Raw genomic sequence first — 20,169 nt, 5'->3', positions numbered from 1 at the left:
GAACATACTTGTCTTGTTCCTGATCTTAGCGGAAATGCTTTCCGTTTTTCACCATTGAGAATGATGTTTGCTGTTGGTTTGTCATATATGGCCTTTATTATGTTGAGGTAGGTTCCCTCTATGCCAACTTTCTGGAGAGTTTTTATCATAAATGGGTGTTGAATTTTGTCAAAAGCTTTTTCTGCATCTATTGAGATGATCATATGGTTTTTAGTCTTCAATTTGTTAGTATGGTGTATCACATTGATTGATGTGCATATATTGAAGAATCTTTGAATCCCTGGATAAATCCCACTTGATCATGGTGTATGATCCTTTTAATGTGTTGTTGGATTCTGTTTGCTAGTATTTTGTTGAGGATTTTTGCATCTATATTTGCATCTATATTCATCAGTGATATTGGTCTGTAATTTTCTTTTTTTGTAGTATCTTTGTCTGGTTTTGGTATCAGGGTGATGGTGGCCTCATAGAATGAGTTTGGGAGTGTTCCTTCCTCCGTAATTTTTTGGAAGAGTTTGAGAAGGATAGGTGTTAGCTCTTCTCTAAATGTTTGATAGAATTCACCTGTGAAGCCATCTGGTCCTGGACTTTTGTTTGTTGGAAGATTTTTAACTACAGTTTCAATTTCATTACTTGTGATTGGTCTGTTCATATTTTCTATTTCTTCCTGGTTCAGTCTTGGAAGGTTATACCTTTCTAAGAATTTGTCCATTTTTCCAGGTTGTCCATTTTATTGGCATAGAGTTGCTTGTAGTAGTCTCTTAGGATGCTTTGTATTTCTGCAGTGTCTGTTGTAACTTCTCCTTTTTCATTTCTAATTTTATTGATTTGAGTCCTCTCTCTCTTTTACTTGATGAGTCTGGCTAATTGTTTATCAATTTTGTTTATCTTCTCAAAGAACCAGCTTTTAGTTTTATTGATCTTTGCTATTGTTTTCTTTGTTTCTATGTAATTTATTTCTGCTCTGATCTTTATGATTTCTTTTCCTCTGCTAACTTTGAGTTTTGTTTGTTCTTCTTTCTCTAGTTCTTCAGGTGTAAGGTTAGATCGTTTATTTGCGATTTTTCTTGTTTCTTGAGGTAGACTTGTATAGCTATAAACTTCCCTCTTAGAGCTGCTTTTGCTGCATCCCATAGGTTTTGGATCGTCGTGTTTTCATTGTCATTTGTCTCTAGGTATTTTTTGATTTCCTCTTTGATTTCTTCAGTGATCTCTTGGTTATTTAGTAATGTATTGTTTAACCTCCATGTGTTTGTGTTTTATACATTTTTTTCCTTGTAACTCACTTCTAATCTCATAGTGTTGTGGTCAGAAAAGATGCTTGATATGATTTCAATTTTCTTAAATTTACTGAGGCTTGATTTGTGACCCAAGATGTGATCTATCCTAGAGAATGTTCCATGTGCACTTGAGAAGAAAGTGTAATCTGCTTTTTTTGGATGGAATGTCCTATAAATATCAGTTAAATCTATGTGGTCTATTGTGTCATTTAAAGCTTGTGTTTCCTTATTAATTTTCTGTTTGGATGATCTGTCCATTGGTGTAAGTGAGGTGTTAAAGTCCCCCACTATTATTGTGTTACTGTCGATTTCCTCTTTTATAGCTCTTAGCAGTTGCCTTATGTATTGAGGTGCTCCTATGTTGGGTGCATATATATTTATAATTGTTATATCTTCTTCTTGGATTGATCCCTTGATCATTATGTAGTGTCCTTCCTTGTCTCTTGCAACATGCTTTATTTTAAAGTCTATTTTATCTGATATGCGTATTGCTACTCCAGCTTTCTTTTGATTTCCATTTGCATGGAATATCTTTTTCCATCCCCTCACTTTCAGTCTGTATGTGTCCCTAGGTCTGAAGTGGGTCTCTTGTAGTCAGCATATATATGGGTCTTGTTTTTGTATCCATTCAGCAAGCCTGTGTCTTTTGGTTGGAGCATTTAATCCATTTATGTTTAAGGTAATTATCAATATGTTTGTTCCTATTACCATTTTCTTAATTGTTTTGGGGTTTTTTTTGTAGGTCCTTTTCGTCTCTTGTTTTTCCCACTTAGAGAAGTTCCTTTAGCATTTGTTGTAGAGCTGGTTTGGTGGTGCTGAATTCTCTTAGCTTTTGCTTGTCTGTAAAGCTTTTGATGTCTCCATCGAATCTGAATGAGATCCTTGCTGGGTAGAGTAATCTTGGTTGTAGTTTCTTCCCTTTCACCACTTAAAGTATATCATTCCACTCCCTTCTGGCTTGTAGAGTTTCTGCTGAGAAATCAGCTGTTAACCTTATGGGAGTTCCCTTGTATGTTATTTGTCATTTTTCCCTTGCTGCTTTCAATAGTTTTTCTTTGTCTTTAATTTTTGCCAATTTGATTACTATGTGTCTCGGCGTGTTTCTCCTTGGGTTTATCCTGTATGGGTCTCTCTGCGCTTTCCTGGACCTGGGTGGCTATTTCCTTTCCTATGTTAGGGAAGTTTTCAACTATAATCTCTTCAGATATTTTCTTGTGTCCTTTCTCTCTCTCTTCTCCTTCTGGGACCCCTATACTGCGAATGTTGTTGCATTTAGTGTTGTTCCAGAGGTCTCTGAGGCTGTCTTCCTTTCTTTTCATTCTTTTTTCTTTATTCTGTTCCACAGCAGTGAATTCCACCATTCTGTCTTCAGGTCACTTATCCGTTCTTCTGCCTCAGTTATTCTGCTATTGATTCCTTCTAGTGTAGTTTTCATTTCAGTTATTGTATTGTTCATTCTGTTTGTTTGTTCTTTAATTCTTCTAGGTCTTTGTTAAATATTTCATGCATCTTCTCAATCTTTGCCTCCATTCTTTTTCCAAGGTCCTGGATCATCTTCACTATCATTATTCTGAATTCTTTTTCTGGAAAGTTGCCTATCTCCACTTCATTTAGTTGTTTTTCTCGGGTTTTATCTTGTTCCTTCATCTGGTACATAGCCCTCTGCCTTTTCATCTTGTCTGTCTTTCTGTGAATGTGGTTTTTGTTCCACAGGCTGCAGGATTGTAGTTCTTCTTGCTTCTGCTGTTTACCTGCTGTTGGATGAGGCTATCTACTATACTGTCTTTTTTTTTTTCGGTACACGGGCCTCTCACTGTTGTGGCCTCTCCCATTGCCGGAGCACAGGCTCTGGATGTGCAGGCTCAGCAGTCATGGCTCACGGGCCCAGCCGCTCCATGGCATGTGGGATCTTCCCGGACCAGGGCACGAACCCGTGTTCCCTGCATCAGCAGGCGGACTCTCAACCACTGCGCCACCAGGGAAGCCCTATACTGTCTTTTATATTTACCATTATATTTTCCTTTCTGGTGTTGCTGGTTTCTTCATGTCTTTGGTTATTATCTAGTTTCCAGTACCCGAAGAACTCTCTTCTTGTAGAGTGAGTTTGCTGACAATGAATTCTCTCAGGTTTATCTGAGAATGTCTTAATTTCTCCATTTTATTATAATTTGCCATGTATAGAATTCTAGCTTGACAAACTTGCTCTCAGCATTTTAAATATGTCATTTATGCTTTCTGGGGATAAATCAGCTCTTGATCTTGTTGAGGACTTGTGTATGGTGAGTTGCTTCTCTTTTCCTGATTTCAAAATTCTCTTTTTGTTTTTGGCTTCCAACATTTTATGATGTGTCTGAATGTGGATCTCTTGGAGTTTTTCCTGTTTGAAGTTCATTAAGCTTCTCAGAGGTGTAGATTAATTTCTTCATCAAATTTGCAATGTTTTTGGAAATCATTTCTTCAAATATACTTTCTGCCCCTTTCTCTCTCTTTTCCATTCTATTATGCATATGCTGTTGATCTGTAAGGCTGTGTTAAGTTTAATCTTCATTTGTTTTTTAATAAAAAACACAGTCTTTATTTCCCTCAAAGGGGGTGCACTATTCCTGGAAGTACAGTAATACCTGGGTCAATGCATGGAGTGGATGGAGCAAAGTTCTATTCCATCTCCTAGTTCCAAAATCCATTTAATATATTGTCCTTGGATAGAGGGTGTGTCAGAAATTAAACTGATAGGAATAGCTACTATTCTTGCTTCTTGGCCTTTTGGCTAAGATCAATTCATTCTTTTTTTCCCTCATGCTGCTTAATCTCAATGGACCCATCTTTAAGTTCACTGATGATTTGTTCTGTGTCTAAGACATCATTCTTATGTCTCTAGGACATCATTCTTAGACTTTCCTTTAGTTCTTTAGACATGCTTTCATTTAGTTCTTTGAACATATTTAAAGTCTTTGTCTAGTAAGTCCAATGTCTGGGCTCCTCAGGGACAGTTTCTATTAATTGCCTTGTTTTTTGCTTGTATACGTGTATACTTTGAATGTCTTGTAATTTCTTTAACAACTAGTCATTTAAAATAATGTGGCAACTTTGGATATAAAATCTGCCCCCCCACCCCTTGCCCAGGGTTTGTTGTTGTTGCTCCTCATTGTTTGTTCGTCCAGTGACTTTTGAGTTGATTTTGTAAAGTTTGTATTCTTTGTCATGTGTAGACACTGAATTCTCTGCTCAGTTAGCTTAGTGGTCAGCTAATGATTGGACAGAGATTTCCTTACACACTTGGAAGCAAAAATTCACCCAGTCTTTGCCAAGGCATTCTGTGTGCATGTTGGGGCATGCCTTCAACATTCAACGAGGAAGTTGACAATGCTGCCTTAAACCTTCACTTCCTGCTTGCACAGAGCCTCAGAGTCAGCCAGAGGTGAGACCTCAGGGTCTTCTCCATTTTATATGAGCATGTGCAACGGTTCTATAGAGGCATGTGACCTTCTAGATTTTCAGGAACATGTTGGAGTTCTCAAAGCCCCAATGAACATCTCATTCCCAGCTTTGCCTTTTAAGTTTTTTGGTTAGTCTATTGTTTGCCCCCAACTGTTATCTGACCCCCCCCACCCCCCACCCCAAGCAGCTGTGAAGTTGAACCACTTCCTCTAACTGTTTTTAACAAATACCTACAGGGAAAAGACTTTTTGCATTGTGTGAGCTCTGAGTCAAATAAAATAGAATCTTACAAATGGGATCTCCCAGGAAACCACGAGAAGCATCGAATAATAATAATTCTCTGGGAATGAGGCTTTAAGGGAGCACCAACCTGTTCTGCCTCCTCCAGTGGCTGCTGGGCTGTTGGTTTTCAAAGCTACCACAGAGCTGGGGGAGGAGTGGGAATAAGGCAAGGCAAAATGCCATAAGCCTTGCTGTTCTTACTGAGATTTAGACATTTTTCTTGAATAAACCCTTTTCAGCTTGAATAAAACAAATTGCTGCAAACCTTTGGTCAGTTTCCAGAGTTCTAAAAAAGTTGATTCTATTTTTCAGGTTTCTTGTTGCTTTTCTGGAGGAGAGAATTTTGAGGTCCTTGTTCTCCCATTTTTGCTGCCACCCACTAGCATGTTCTTACTGCATGGGATAAAAAGGTGCTGGGGATCCAAGTGATGATAGGAATTACCTATCCCCCAGAGCATGGGGAGTGTCCCACAAATCAGTGAGACCACCAAATGTTCTTCCTTCCCCTAATACAGACCAGCATACACATTGAGACTTAGTGTTCAAGCCAGCTTCTTCTAATCAGATAGATGGCTAGACTAGATGACCTGTGGTTCCTTTTGGCAGAGACTCTGACTTGAATGTATGTCTCCTCGCAGGTCAGCCTCACCCTGCAAGAAATAATCAATGGTGTCAATGCCTCAGATCCAGAACTATGTTTCCAGGCCACCCAGGCAGCCAGGTATCACCAAACAGACTTGTATTATTGACAGATGCATAGCTAGAAATGGGTTCCAGCAGCCTATTTGGTTTCTTGGCAGTGGCAAAATGCCCACACAATATAAGAAAAGGCCGGTCCATCCAAAAGTGAGATGAAATTGCTCCTCTACCCTGTCCTTGAGAATAACTTAAGATATGCAAGTGTGGTCAGAGATGAATGGCTTAATTTAAATTGGCCTCAACAGGAATGGCGGCTCACAGATAATAACTAAAGGGAAAAATATTGCTTCATCACTGCAGAGTGCTACCGGCTGAACTCTAGGATATGAAGGAGCTCTGGCCCAGGGGTTTGTTTCATTTGATAGTTAGGAATGCCAAGAACATCCATAAAGGAGGTTCTTCTTACCTGCCTCACAGGACATGTTCTTGTCTTTTCTCTTACACTACGAAGGAAAATGCTGTCCCGGGAAAAGAACCCTCCTCTGAAGCTGATTGTTGATGCAGGGCTCATTCCCAGGCTGGTGGAGTTCCTGAAGTCATCCCTTCATCCCCGCTTGCAGCTTGAGGCAGCCTGGGCTCTGACCAATATTGCCTCCGGTACTTCGGAGCTGACTCGTGCTGTCGTGGACGGAGGGGCCATCCAGCCCTTGGTTGAGCTCCTGTCTTCCCCTCATATGACTGTGTGTGAACAGGCAGTGTGGGCCCTTGGTAATATAGCAGGTGAGCCTCTCCCCTTGGTGGGGGGCAGGGGGCAAAGAAAATGGTGGGCCTTGTGAGTGGCATGCGATGGGAATTCTTTGGGTAGTATTGTAGATCAGACATTTTAAGTATAAATACCTAGCAATGCTGGGAAGAGTACGGGCCTTTCCGAAATTCAGAGTCAAGTTCAGAGACCAAAAATTGAAGCTGAAGCTAGAAGGCATGGTATGTTCTGAAGCTCCAGGCTGCCTAGGGACACCTGCCAAGACTGGGGTCCTACAGCCTCAGGGCTTAGTGGCTTCAGGAACAAAAGACAAGTCTTTGGCTCATGCAATGTGGGGATTTTATGACAGACCCTTACATCACCCAGTACCCTAAAAGAATTCTACCTTCAGTGAAAGTTGACCAGGGAATACACACGAAAATGTCTGCTTAGTTTAGGCTAAAGGTCTCCCCTGAAAACGCAATCCTAAGACTGGCCTCATGGATTTGGGACTGGATACTGTATTCCCTGCATGGTCTGTGAAAACACAAGCTGGGGAGTGAGTGCTGTCAGGTTAGGAACTCCAGGATCCCTGGCTGAATATAAATGTGACGCTCTCTGGGGGAAACAAACTCAGTCGGGCCCCTCAGGATTTTGACAAATTAAGATCAGCCAAATATTAGCAATTTCAAGTTCAGAAAGTCAACAAGCCACTATGACTGAGTCAGCAGAAGCAGACAATGTGATTAGACCTCCAAGGACTTCAGAGGATGGAATTAGCAAACACAGAATATAAAATAAGTCTACTTTTTAAAAGCTTGCAGAAATAAAGCAACTATTACAGAGATTTTGTCTCTCATTTTGCTTAGTGCAGTAAGGAACAGGCAAAATTGGGTGGTGTAGTATAACTCATACCTTGCCTGACGATTGAAGAATTACAGGCTGAGACGTCTAGGGTCTAAAATTGGTATTCTAGCCAAAGTAGCAGAAAACTGATGGCTAGAATCTGTCCATCTCCCAGACTTTGTTCTGAGTTGCATTTGGAAGTTACTGCCCCATGTCAAAGCCTTCTGGGAAGACAATTTGGTCCACAGTGGCCTTTGTCTCCTGAGAACCATGCTGTGAGATGCCACCAGCATTTAGAGCACGCTGCCTGGGCCCAGTTGGCTGGCTCCTTGATGGGTCCAGAGACTCTGCTTATAGCAATCCCTGCTGTGTGGTGCCTGATTTCCACATCAGGCCATCTATTCAACCAACATGTCAGAGACCCAGGGTCTAGTTCATGGCTATACTATCTACTTGCCCAACCCAGGAATGAGTTTTGGCCTCTCCCCCTTTGCAGAGACTTGTGAAGAATTACTCACCCACCCCAGGACTCTCTCTGTTCCCTCTTTGAGTGTCATGTTCTTGTCTATTTGTAGGTGATGGACCAAAATTCAGAGACGACGTTATCTTGAGTGATGCCATTCCACATCTGCTGACCCTGGTTTCATCAACTATACCAGTGAATGTCTTTTTTTAATTAATTTTATTTATTCATTTATTTATTTGGCTGCGTCGGGTCTTAGTTGCGGCATGCGGGCTCTTTGTTGCGGTGTGCAGGCTTCTCTCTAGTTGTGGTGCATGGGGTCAGTAGGTGCAGCGTGCAGCTCAGTTGCCCCGTGACATGTGGGATCTTAGTTCACTGACCAGGGATTGAACCCGCGTCCCCTGCATTGGAAGGCAGATTCTTAACCACTGGACCACCAGGGAGGTCCCCAGTGAGTGTCTTTTTAATGAGGTAACCTAGTTAGGTAACAGGTTCCCAAAGTTGGGAAATCGCGTATGTAATTCCAAATCAATGCTAGGCCATGTTGTTGCTGCCCGGCCCCCTAACAATAGTAATGATGAACAAGGCCTAGGACTGAATATTACTTTGGGTAAAGGTTGATCCAAATTTGTCCTCAAGGGCAGTAGTGCTGATCTTTCTTTGCGGGGGGCGTTGGGGATTAGAAGAGACCCATTCAAGTTTTTCTAAGCTTACAATCCTGCAAAAGTAGATGACTGAGCTCTCTGTTCCAGGGGTACAGACAGAATTAGCGGCTCACCAGTTCTGTTCCTGGGTAATAAATAGGGTCTAGGTTGGAAGCTTAGGGTCCAAGTTGATTGCTGTGGCAACACTAGAGGACTCCCTGGGTTAGGAATGGAATTTGGGTTCTAGTTTTGCCTCAAACAAAAATGAAGAGAAGGCAGCTTCCAAAAGTCAAGGGAATAGATGCCCTGCCTTCAAGGTGAGAGAGAACCTGATATGGTTGAACCGGAAAAAGGCTGGCATGACCAAGGGAGCTTGCAAGGAGAGAGCGATATAAGATGACAAGTAGGGCAAGGGACTTAGACATCATCTTGGTGGCAAAAGGAAGGCTTTGGAGGGTTTCAAGGCAGGAAGTAAAGTGGCCTGATTTTCCAGAAAGACCATTCTGGCTGCTTGCTATAGGATTATAGCAGAGGGAGATGGAGAAGCAGATGGACCTGGGTTGCTGCTGTGATGGGCATAGAAGGGGGAGACAGAAAGAAGTGAGGATGCCCTCGGGTTTCAGGTTAGTTTGTTTAGAGCACTGTCCTCCTAGAGATGTGGGGAGGTTAGAGGGAAGAAGGAATTGGAGCCTTAGTTGTACCTATTAAGTTGAAGCCAGTGAGAGGCATCATTGCAGCAACAACAGATAGATAGATATGCAGGTCTATCTAGATGATTGTGCATGTATGTGTCATCCAGCTGGGCAAGGTCAGCCAGAGCAGGGATCAGCCAATCTAACCTGGCCAACTGCTTGTTTTTTTAAATAAAGTTTTATTTATTTGAAATAAACAGCCACACCCATTCATTTACATACATATTGTCTGTGGCTTTTGCAGTGTTAGAGGGCAGAATGGATAAGTTGCAACAGAGACCACGTGGCCTGCAAAGTTGAAAAACTTTATTATCTGGCCTTTTACAGAAAAAGTTGGCTGACCTCTGCTCTAGAGTGTGAGGAAAACCAAGACCAAGTCCTGAGGGCTCTGAAATTCAGAACTCAGTAGGACCTGCTAAGAAGAATGAGAAGAAACAGCCCATTTGACAGTACACCACCAGGCTTGGTGTCACAGATGGCAAAAAGAGCTTTTTCAAAAAGCTTGGATTTGGTGACTTGGAAGGAGCTGATTTCATCACTAACTCCAAAGAAGTAGGGGAAGAAACCAGACTAGAAGGGGGTAGAAGAAGGAGATAGACAGTGAATACGGATGCCTCCTTGAGGATGGATTCTGAAAAATAGAAGTGGGGTGATGGCTGGAGAGGCACCAAGGGTAGGGGTTGAATGTCGCATAGTATGTTTCTATACTGGTGGGACTGATCCAGAGGAGAGAGGTGATCCTGGGGACGGATGGGAAGACTGATCTTCAAATAGAAGGTCAAAAACGTGGTTAGGACATGTTGGTAGAGTTCATAGGCTGGTGGGAAGACCAAGTAACTCCTGCTTGATCTTTGTTTCATCAATGAGAAATGAAATTAGGTCATCAATCGAGTCAAGTGGGGAAGGACATTTTGAAGAATATAAGGAAGCCTCCATCTGACGTTTGCATATAAAACAAAGCTCATTCTCTGTGTTCCTCCTATACTTATTACCTAGAATAAATTCCTGTTTGAAGTTCAAAGGCTTGGGTTCATGTGGGTCGATCCTATTGATCAAAGATGGTCAGGACACATTGCCATTGGTGTTTTCCTTCTTTGCACCCCTTGCTGGAGACAGTCTCCTCGTTACAGGTCACATTCCTGCGGAACATCACATGGACCTTGTCCAACCTGTGCCGGAACAAGAACCCATACCCTTCTGATAACGCAGTGAAGCAGATGTTGCCCACCCTCTTCCACCTCCTGTGGCACCCAGATGAAGAGGTTCTCTCGGACACCTGCTGGGCTCTGTCCTACCTCACCGACGGCTGTGATACACGCATCGGCCAAGTGGTGGACACGGGGGTCCTGCCCAGGCTGGTTGAGCTCATGAGCAGCTCAGAACTCAATGTCTTGGTAAGTGTCCCGGGTCATGTCGGTCTCTGTAGGGGCCTTCAGATTAGAGTCTGTGGGTCATCGTCACTTGAGCAGGTTCTGTTCTCTCCTACCCCCAAGCCTTCCCCAGCTGACATTCATCCTTTACCTGGAACAAAGCTGTTCATCTGCATTTCCCTGGTCTCTGCTACTCTGTAGCCAAAGATTTGAATCGACTTTGATCCAAAATCCTAGTGGGTATTCAGTGACTTACTTTTTCTTGGTCTGATAACTAGAAAAGATAGAAGAGCACCAATTAAAATTGCTTATAATCCCTCCACCCAATGAACTATTCTTTTGTGGCCTTTCATTCTACTGGTCTATGCATGTAGACGTTAACAAGTTGGTGTGCATGTTTGTGTGTCTGTGTGTGTGTTTTAACGTGAAGCTCGTAACATTTGAATTTCTTACTCAAGTATAAAAGATAATTCCCCCTTATCCTCTCCCCAGCTGGTTCTCTTAGACTACTTCAGATATAGGTGAAAAGTCAGTAAAACCAAGGTCAAATACTTGACTCTGAGACATATGTCACTTACATAATATACTTCTTGAAAATGTAGTTTGAAGCATGGGTACCCCTTTTGATTTCTATGCCTAATATTGTGTATTATGCAGTCTTAGCCGTCATCTGTTCTGAGATGAGGGTAGCATTCCTCAGAAGTCAAGGTTAGTTTGGGGATAGTGCCGGGATCATGGAAGGTGTGAAGACAACATCTTCAAGAAGTTGTTCATCGTGGGGGCTTGGGGCCCAGCTGCGGCAGTCCTGGCAAGGCTGTGATTGGCCTATGGCACTTCTAACATCTCTCACTCGAGCAGCAGGTACCTAGCACGATAGGCTAGGAAAACTCTAGAACTGTTGATGGGCTGTGCTGGGGCTGCCACTACCATGCAGAGAAACCAAAATAAATCCACAGTCAGCCCTCCTAGGACAGTTGTCTTAAGCCCAATCATAGACCCGTCCTGGGGACCTTCAAAGTTTTTGAGAGAAGGGGCTTCCCTGGTGGCGCAGTGGTTGAGAGTCCGCCTGCCGATGCAGGGGACACGGGTTGGTGCCCTGGTCCGGGAAGATCCCACATGCCACGGAGTGGCTGGGCCCGTGAGCCATGGCCGCTGAGCCTGCGCGTGTCCGGAGCCTGTGCTCTGCAACAGGAGAGGCCACAACGGTGAGAGGCCTGCATACCGCAAAAAAAAAAAAAAAAAAAAAGTTATGGAGAGAAGCTTTATGAATACACCGAAACGAAAAGTCCACTGAGATTTCACTAGCTCTAATAACATATACAACAGAAACTTTTTTTTTAAATGAGGTTAATTATAGGGACCAGCCTCATTCCCAAAGTGGTTTGTGGTGGTTGACTAGTTATTTATTTATTTATTTATATTTTATTTTTGCCTGCATTAGGTCTTTGTTGCTTCGCGCGAGTTCTCTCTAGTTGCGGCGAGGGGGGGCTACTCTTGGTTGCAGTGCGTGAGCTTCTCATTGCGGTGGCTTCTCTTGTTGTGGAGCACAGGCTCTAGGCGCGCGGGCTTCAGTAGTTGTGGCTCGCGGGCTCAGTAGCTGTGGCTCGCGGGCTCTAGAGCGCAGGCTCTGTAGTTGTGGCACACTGGTTTAGTTGCTCCGCAGCATATGGGATCTTCCCACCCTAGGGCTGGAACCCGTGTCCCCTGCATTGGCAGGTGGATTCTTAACCACTGTGCCACCAGGGAAGTCCCTACAACAGAAACTTGATACTCGTGCTAAATACAAATTCAGTAGAAATTATTACATTGTAAAGGCAACCATCAATTTACCAATTTTCCCAATGTAAGGATATGAAAAGGACAGCATCATTTGATAGTATATCTCTTGACCTCTATACCACTTGAGCTGGAACTACTGGGGGGCTAGCGAGTACCTTTAAACTATGTAAACAGCCATGGATGCACAGAATTAATAAGGATCGTGGATATAATCATTGTTCACAGGCTTCCAGAAAACCATCAGCACAGCACGATGGATGTTTGGGAGGGCACGGAGCTTGGTGCAATGGTCACCTTCCACGGTGATGAATTCGTGGTACTTGGTGACACTTTCTCACCTTGTTCTTCCAGACCCCCTCTCTGCGCACTGTGGGGAACATTGTCACAGGGACGGACCACCAGACCCAGCTGGCCCTGGACGCAGGCATCCTAGCTGTGCTGCCCCAGCTCCTCACACACCCCCGCTCCTCCATCCAGAAGGAGGCAGCCTGGGCCCTAAGCAACGTGGCCGCGGGGCCCCGCCAGCACATCCAGCAGCTGATCGCTTGCGGTGTGCTGCCTCCCTTGGTGGCTGTTCTAGAAAACGTAAGTGGCCCACGTGACAAAAGGTTACTCTCCAGCGGGCCCTGTGTTGAACTTCTTTAGCTCTTCAGAGGCAGGCTGAGAAGCAAAACTAATTGAGATCACGACGAACCTATGAAACATTAAGTTTCCTAACTCTCCCTGAAAAAAAGAAAGGGGCATCCCATTTTGAACAATCCATTAAAAATTTAGAAGACTCAGCAAGAATTGGCCAGTGAAAAGGTGATCCCACAGCTCAAATACCCAGAGGAATCTTGAGCTGGTAAATACTGGCTCATCTCTAGCGTTAAAAGAATGTGCCATCTACTCTCCTTGGCAAAAAGGGATGAGGTTTGGCTTGGTTTTGTTTTAGGAGGAAAAACGTATCGGGTTACAGTGATATTATACACTGAAGACTTTGCAGTGTAAAAATCACATTGATGAAAGGGGTAATATATATAGAAAATCCAGATATAACAGTAGAAATACAATAAAGCTTCCTTCTTCCTCCTGATTCCTACTTCCTTTCCCCAGGACAATTAAGAGGGTCAGCATTTCTTTTTGTCACCTTTTAGTGGATGAGCTATGTTTAAACCATCGACTTGTGAAACAAGTCAGGAGTGGTGACCTGGGGTTGCAGACAGAGGTTACTGAGTAGGATGGGGAAAAGGAGGCACTGGCCGTGTCCTGCTCTCAGGTTGGCTGGTGGGTTCCCAGGTGTGCATTAGGTACAAAAAGGTAGCCCAGGTTTGCTACCCAAATCATGGCATCTTCCAGTCTATCGGACACTTCCTATCGTGCTGTGAGTCTGTACGTATTCTAATCAGAAACATCTAGTCAGGATCAAGGAGTAATCTTTTTTCAAACTGTACCTTTTGAACTATAGCTTGCTTGGAGCCATACGTTTTTTGTTTTGGTTTGGTTTTTTTGGTGTTTTTTTTTTTTTTAACTTTGCTTTAAACTGAGTCAGTTTTCCCCAGCCATAAAATGGGAATAACTCCTCCTTCAAAGGGATAGAAGGATCTGTGATAAATGACTCCCTTCTCTCTGGGCCAAGTGCTTTTTATAAATGTAAGTGATGCATTGAGTGATATTTCAGTGGCTTTCCTCTGTCCCCTCCAGACTGTGTGCTCAACTTTGTAGCTCTGGAGCTTCTTGTCCAAAGTTTTACTGGAGCAGAAAGATTAGAAATGTAGCCATGGGTCACTATAACCTAAAATCCCTAATTTGTATTGATTGGGTGATGTTGGTTCTCTTTTTCCGATAACCTGACTTAAGAAAGTGAGTCTGTTTGAATTTAGAACCTCCCTCTAAGACCCCACATGAGTCTGCCTTTCCTCCTCCTTGGCTTCTCAAAGATGCTGTCTTCTGCTCAAAAACTAAAGGCAGGTTGCCAAGGGATTCTGTGTAAATTGCACATATAGTCCTGGGAATTAGGTAGTCCAGCCTACCTAGAAATTGAACCATGTTTGCATCAGTATATTTAAATTCTTCAGGATCTGTCAAGAATGGAAATGTTCTCTCTCTGCAGGGAGACTTTAAAGTCCAGAAAGAGGCTGTCTGGACAGTGGCTAACTTCACAACTGGGGGCACCGTGGACCAGTTGATCCAGCTTGTCCAGGCTGGAGTCCTGGAGCCACTAATAAATCTTCTCACCATCCCAGACACCAAAATTGTTCTCATCATTCTCGACATCCTCTTTTTTATCCTCCAGGTGAGCTGTTCTGAACAGGTGGGTTTCTAAATAGCAGTCTCTAAATTAAGATGTTTAATTTGGTCCTTAAAACCTAACTAGGGGCTTCCCTGGTGGCGCAGTGGTTGAGAGTCCGCCTGCCGATGCAGGGGACACGGGTTCGTGCCCCGGTCTGGGAAGATCCCACATGCCACGGAGCGGCTGGGCCCATGAGCCATGGCTGCTCAGCCTGCGCGTCTGGAGCCTGTGCTCCGCAATGGGAGAGGCCACAGCGGTGAGAGGCCCGCATACCACACACAAAAAAAACAAACAAAAACAAAAAACCTAACTAGGATTCTCTTTTCCTCTCTACTTCCTCACCCCCTCCCTTTGTCCACACATCCTGTGGATGACAAGACAAGAGGCCTTTCAAAGAAGGTCCATCATCTTCATTTTCTCAGATAAGTGTTTGTGTGCCCAGCACTGTTTTAGATGTTCAGGAAATGACAAAGCAAAGTCCTTGTTCTATAGAGCTTTTGTATTAGTGGGGAGGGGAACAGACATCAGATAGAGAGTTACGGGTAAAATATATCTGATAGAGGGGTAGTTACTGATGGCCCAGAGTGGAGAGGGGATGGTGATCTCTTATATGTAGTAGTTAGGAGAAACTTCACTGAGGAAGGACATTTGAGCAAAGACCTGAAAGAAGTAAGTGAGTCCTGTGGATACCTGGGAAAGAGCACTCTAGGTGAAGGAAATCTTAAAAAGCAAGGAGGGGGGTGTGGCCAGAGCAGAACAAAGGGATGAAAGGTGGTGGGAAACAGGCTCAAGGGACCCAGGGGCCAGATCACGGAAGGTCTGTGAGAACGTGGACTTGCTCTGAGTGAGAAGGAGAAACCAATCAAAGGTCTGAAGCAAGGAAAAAAATAGTCAATGAGCCACGTGGCTGGCTCTTTTGGAAGACTGAAACATAGAATATACTTGAAGGAAGCAGCAGGACGTTAGCGATGATAGATCTCGAGGGACCATACTAGAGTTCCTTTTCCATTCAGCTATGTGGCTGGGAAAATGGACTACAAAGCCTTGAATTAGAATTCTAGAAAAGTCTTATTTCTGAAATGTAAGTTAAGCCAATATTTACATACTATTTGTGTTGGTTGTATACTGAACAACAAATTACTCCTTGGTGGCTTAAAACAAACATTTATTATCTCACATGGTTTCTGGGGTTAGGAATCTGGAGGCAGCATAGTTGGATGGTTCTGGCTCAGGGTCTTTCATGAAGTTCAAGATGGAAACTGGGGCTGCAGTTTCATCTGAAGGCTTGGTGGAGGCTGGAGGATCAGCTTCCAAGATGACTCACTCACATGCCTAGAAAGTTATTCTTACCACATGGATTCCCTGGGACTGCTTGAGTGCCCTCGCATCATGGCAACTGGCTTCCCCTGAAGCAAGTGACCTTAGAAAGCAAAGTGGAAGCCCCAATGTCTTTTATGACCTGTGAAGGAGGTTATTTCAACAGCATCCTATTGGTTACACAGATCAGACCATTTCAACATGGGAGGGGGCTACACAGGGGCATAAATACCCAGAGGCTGGGATCATCTCAGGCCATCGTGGGGGCTGGCAATATTCATTTGGTTAAGGTCTTTTTATATGTGACTAAGCCATTTGAAAAGTTTCAAAGTAACACCGGAGGACTCCTTTTATTTATTTTTATTTATTTATTTTTGGCTGTGCTGGATCTTCATTGCTGCGCACAGGCTTTCTCTAGTTGCGGCTACTCTTCGTTGTGGTGCATGGGCTTCTCATCGCGGTGGCTTCTCTTGTTGCAGAGCACGGGCTCTAGGCATAGTATATGCACAAATGTTGAGTGAGTGAATACCCATGGATGAGAAATCCAATGATCAGCATTGGATGAAATCAAATCACATCATTTGTTTCCAGGGACCTCATTAGTTGCCATGGTGTGGCTTCTGTCACCCAGGGTCTCCTGCCCGACCCCTCAAGGCTTTCCAGGGAGTGCAGGGCCAGAACATCTGCATTTACATAGTATCACTTGAACATTCTTTTCTCTGTTTTTAAAGCAATCTCTATTAATTAGAAGGGAGATACCTACCAAATAGTGTTTAGTGATGGATATATAGATGATGGCATATTCAGAAAAAAAAAAATACTGTATTTTGTGCAATGAAGATAAACCTCAATAGACAGATGACAAATATCCAAAATGAGAGGAAGACAATGCAATTTTAAGTCAGTCTGGGAAAATAACACTACAACTGCCCATTCTGGAGTGGGTGGCTTTCATCCGATTCTGCTGAGGTGAAGCCCCACGTCCTAAGCGCTTTGGTGCAGAGTCTCACTCTTCTACGGCCCACAGGCAGCAGAGAAGATTTCTCAGAAGGAAAGCATGTGTCTGCTGATAGAAGGACTCGGTGGGATTGATAGAATTGAGGCTTTGCAACTTCACGAGAACCGTCAGATTGCCCTGACTGCTCTGAACATTACTGAGAGACACTTCTCTGAGGTAAGTGCCCAAACCTCCTGGGCAGGTGATCACCTGGCAGGTACCTGAGCTGTTCCTGGGATGTGGGTGATGGACAGGTGGGCTTCTCTCATGACTTGGCCCTGAGCTTCTCCCCATCCATGTTATGCAGGCCACCTTTGAGTGGCAGCTTCCTGGCTCCTGGAAGCTGTTCTAGACCCATTAATCTCATAGAAGTTTGTCCTGCTGCCTCTGGTGTAGAATTTCACTCGTTTTTGTTTTTGTTTTTCCCTACTCGCCTCTCTTAGGGGAGGGAGAGGGGGAAGAAAGGAGTATGATGCTAAAGTGACTTTGTACTGAGAAATACAAACAATGAAGGCAGGCCTAGCTTTTGAACAAACTTTTTTGCTACTTACTGCATTTTGTCTCTTTCCAGAATATGTTGATTGGGAATGAACTCAACAAAAGGCTCCCAGAATTCCTGCAGGAGCAGGGAATAATGATCAGAGAGCATTAGATACTTTTTAAAAGCTTTTTATTATAGTAAAACATATGTAACATAAAATTTACCTTGTAAATCTTTTTTTTTTTTTAATTTTTGGCCACACCCCACAGCATGTGGGATCTTAGTTCCCTGACCAGGGATCACACCGCAGCCCCCGCACTGGAAGGCAGAGTCTTAATCACTAGACCGCTGGGGAAGTCCCTACCATGTAAATCATTTGTAAGTGTACAGTTCACTGGCATTAGGTACATTTCACACTGTTGTGCAACCATCACCACGTTCCATCTCCAGAACTTTTCCAAATGAAAACTCTGTCCCCATTAAACAATAAATGCCCCGTTTCCCACCCCCCCACTCCCCACCAGGCCCTGGTAACCACCATCTTACTTTCTGTCTCTGTGAATTTGACTACTAAGTGCCTCATAAGAGGAATTGTATGGTAATTGTCCTTTTGTGACAGGCTTTTTTCACTTAGCATAATGTCTTCAAGTTTCATCTGTGCTGTAGCATTTGTCCAAATTTCCCCCCTTAAGCCTAAATAATACTCTATTGTATGGATATACTACATTTTGTTCATCTATTCACTGATGGACACTTGGGTTGTCCTTTTGGCTATTATGAATAATGCTGCTATGAATACGGGAGTACAGATATGTCTGAATTCCTCCTTTTATCTCTTTGGGGTAGATACCCAGAAGTGGAATTGTTGGATCATATGGTAATTTTGTTTTTCATTTTTGAGGAACCACCATATTGTCACCCATAGTGTATATACCATTTTACATCAACGCACAAAGGTTCCCATTTTTCAACATCTTCACCAATGCTTGTTTTCTGTTTCTTTTCGTTGTTGTTTTGTTTGTTTGTTTTCTTGTGTTTTGCTTTTTGATCATAGCCATTTTAATGGGTATGAAGTGGTATCCCATTGTGGTTTTTCTCTTCCAGTTTTATTGAGATATAATTGACATAAAGCACTGTATAAGTTTAAGGTGTACAGCATAATGATTTGATGTACATACATCATGAAATGATTAGCACAATTAGTTTAGTGAACATCCATCATATCATAGGTATAAAATAAAAGAAATAAAAGGAAAAAATTTTTTTCCTTGTGATGAGAACTCTTAAGATTTACTCTAACAACTTTCATATATAACATACAGCAGTGTCTTTTTAATTAATTTATTTATTTATTTATGTATTTTTGGCTGCGTTGGGTCTTGTTGCTGCGCACAGGCTTTCTCTAGTTGTGGCGAGTGGGGGCTACTCTTTGTTGTGGTGCATGGTCTTCTCATTGTGGTGGCTTCTCTTGCTGCAGACCACGGGCTGTAGGTGCGCGGGCTTCAGTAGTTGTGGCTTGTGAGCTCTAGAGCGCAGGCTCAGTAGTTGTGCACACAGGTTTAGTTGCTCTGCGGCATGTGGGATCTTCCTGGACCAGGGATCAAACCCGTGTCCCTCGCATTGGCAGGCAGATTCCCTTGCATTGGCAGGCAGATTCTTAACCACTGCACCACCAGGGAAGTCCCAGCAGTGTTAATTATATTACTTATGTTGCACATTACATCCCTAATAACCATTTATCTTATAACTAGAAGTTTTTACCCTTTGACTGCCTTCATCCAATTTGCCTTCCCCTCCCCGCCCCCACCTCTGGTTACCACAAATCTGATCTCTTTTTCTATGAGTCTGCTTGTTTTTGAAGTATAATTAACCTATAATACTACGTTAGTTCCTGATACACTGTATAGTGATCTGATATTTCTATACCTTTTTAAATGTATAGGAAATGATCAAGGTAAGTCTAGTTACCATATGTTGCCATACAAAGATATTACATATTACTATATTCCCCATACTGTATATTTCATACCCATGACTCATTTATAACTAGAAGTTTGTACTTCTTAATCTCCCTCACCTATTTCTTTCATCCCCCTTCCCTCTGGCAACCATCTGTTTGTTCTCTCTACCTATGACTCTATTTCTGTTGTGTTTGTTTTGCTTTTTAGATTCCATATATAAGTGAAATCATACAGTATTTGTGTTTGTCTGACTTACTTCACTTAGCACAGTGCCCTGTAAGTCCATCCATGTTGTTGCAAATGGCAAGATTTCATTCTTTTTATGGCTGAGTAATGTTCCATTGTGTGTATATATATATAATATCATATCATTTATCCGTTCATCTATCAGTGGGCACTTAGGTTGCTTCCATATTTTGGCTATTGTAAATAATGCTGCTATAAACATTGGGATGCATGTATCTTTTCATACTAGTGTCTTCATTTTCTTTGGGTATATACCCAGGAGTGGAATTACCGTATCATATGGTAGCTCTGTTTTTAATTTTTTTGAGGAACCTCCATACTCTTTTCCACAGTGGCTGCACCGTGTTACATTCCCACCAGCAGTGCACGAGGATTCCCTTTTCTCCACACCCTCGCCAGCACTTTTTTTTTTTTTTTTTTTTTTTTTTTTGTGGTACGCGGGCCTCTCACTGTTGTGGCCTCTGCCGTTGCGGAGCAACAGGCTGCGGACGCGCAGGCTCAGCGGCCATGGCTCACGGGCACAGCCGCTCCGCGGTATGTGGGATCTTCCTGGACCAGGGCACGAACCCGTGTCCCCTGCATCGGCAGGCGGACTCTCAACCACTGCGCCACCAGGGAAGCCCTGTTGTATTTTTAATAATAGTCATTGTGACAGGTGTGAGGTGATATCTCATTGTGGTTTTGATTTGCAATTTCCTTGATGATTGGTGATGCTGAGCA

General features: G+C 43.2%; 1 protein-coding gene and 1 non-coding gene across 14 annotated transcripts in view; one reads left to right on the top strand and one right to left on the bottom strand.

The window, feature by feature from the left end:
• Positions 1–20,169, top strand: part of KPNA7 (karyopherin subunit alpha 7) — a 75,852-nt gene that overhangs the window by 46,448 nt on the left and 9,235 nt on the right. For 11 of the 13 annotated variants that reach the window (XM_067705597.1, XM_067705595.1, XM_067705603.1 and 8 more), the window contains 7 exons: positions 5,639–5,721; positions 6,151–6,419; positions 7,803–7,885; positions 10,157–10,420; positions 12,527–12,760; positions 14,268–14,450; positions 16,792–16,938. In XM_067705597.1, coding sequence (XP_067561698.1) covers positions 5,639–5,721; positions 6,151–6,419; positions 7,803–7,885; positions 10,157–10,420; positions 12,527–12,760; positions 14,268–14,450; positions 16,792–16,938 — 1,263 coding nt within the window. The remainder of the gene's footprint in view (positions 1–5,638; positions 5,722–6,150; positions 6,420–7,802; positions 7,886–10,156; positions 10,421–12,526; positions 12,761–14,267; positions 14,451–16,791; positions 16,939–20,169) is intronic. The other 2 variants (XM_067705607.1, XM_067705608.1) reach the window with 1 other exon arrangement.
• Positions 3,868–4,058, bottom strand: LOC137208245 (U2 spliceosomal RNA). Its single transcript, XR_010935564.1, has one exon. It is a non-coding gene; the product is annotated as a U2 spliceosomal RNA (small nuclear RNA).

This window comes from Pseudorca crassidens, chromosome 15 (assembly GCF_039906515.1).
Source record: "Pseudorca crassidens isolate mPseCra1 chromosome 15, mPseCra1.hap1, whole genome shotgun sequence".
Taxonomy (NCBI): Eukaryota; Metazoa; Chordata; class Mammalia; order Artiodactyla; family Delphinidae; genus Pseudorca; species Pseudorca crassidens.
Note: the sequence above shows the minus strand (reverse complement) of the source record. Positions and strands in the feature narration are given on the sequence as shown.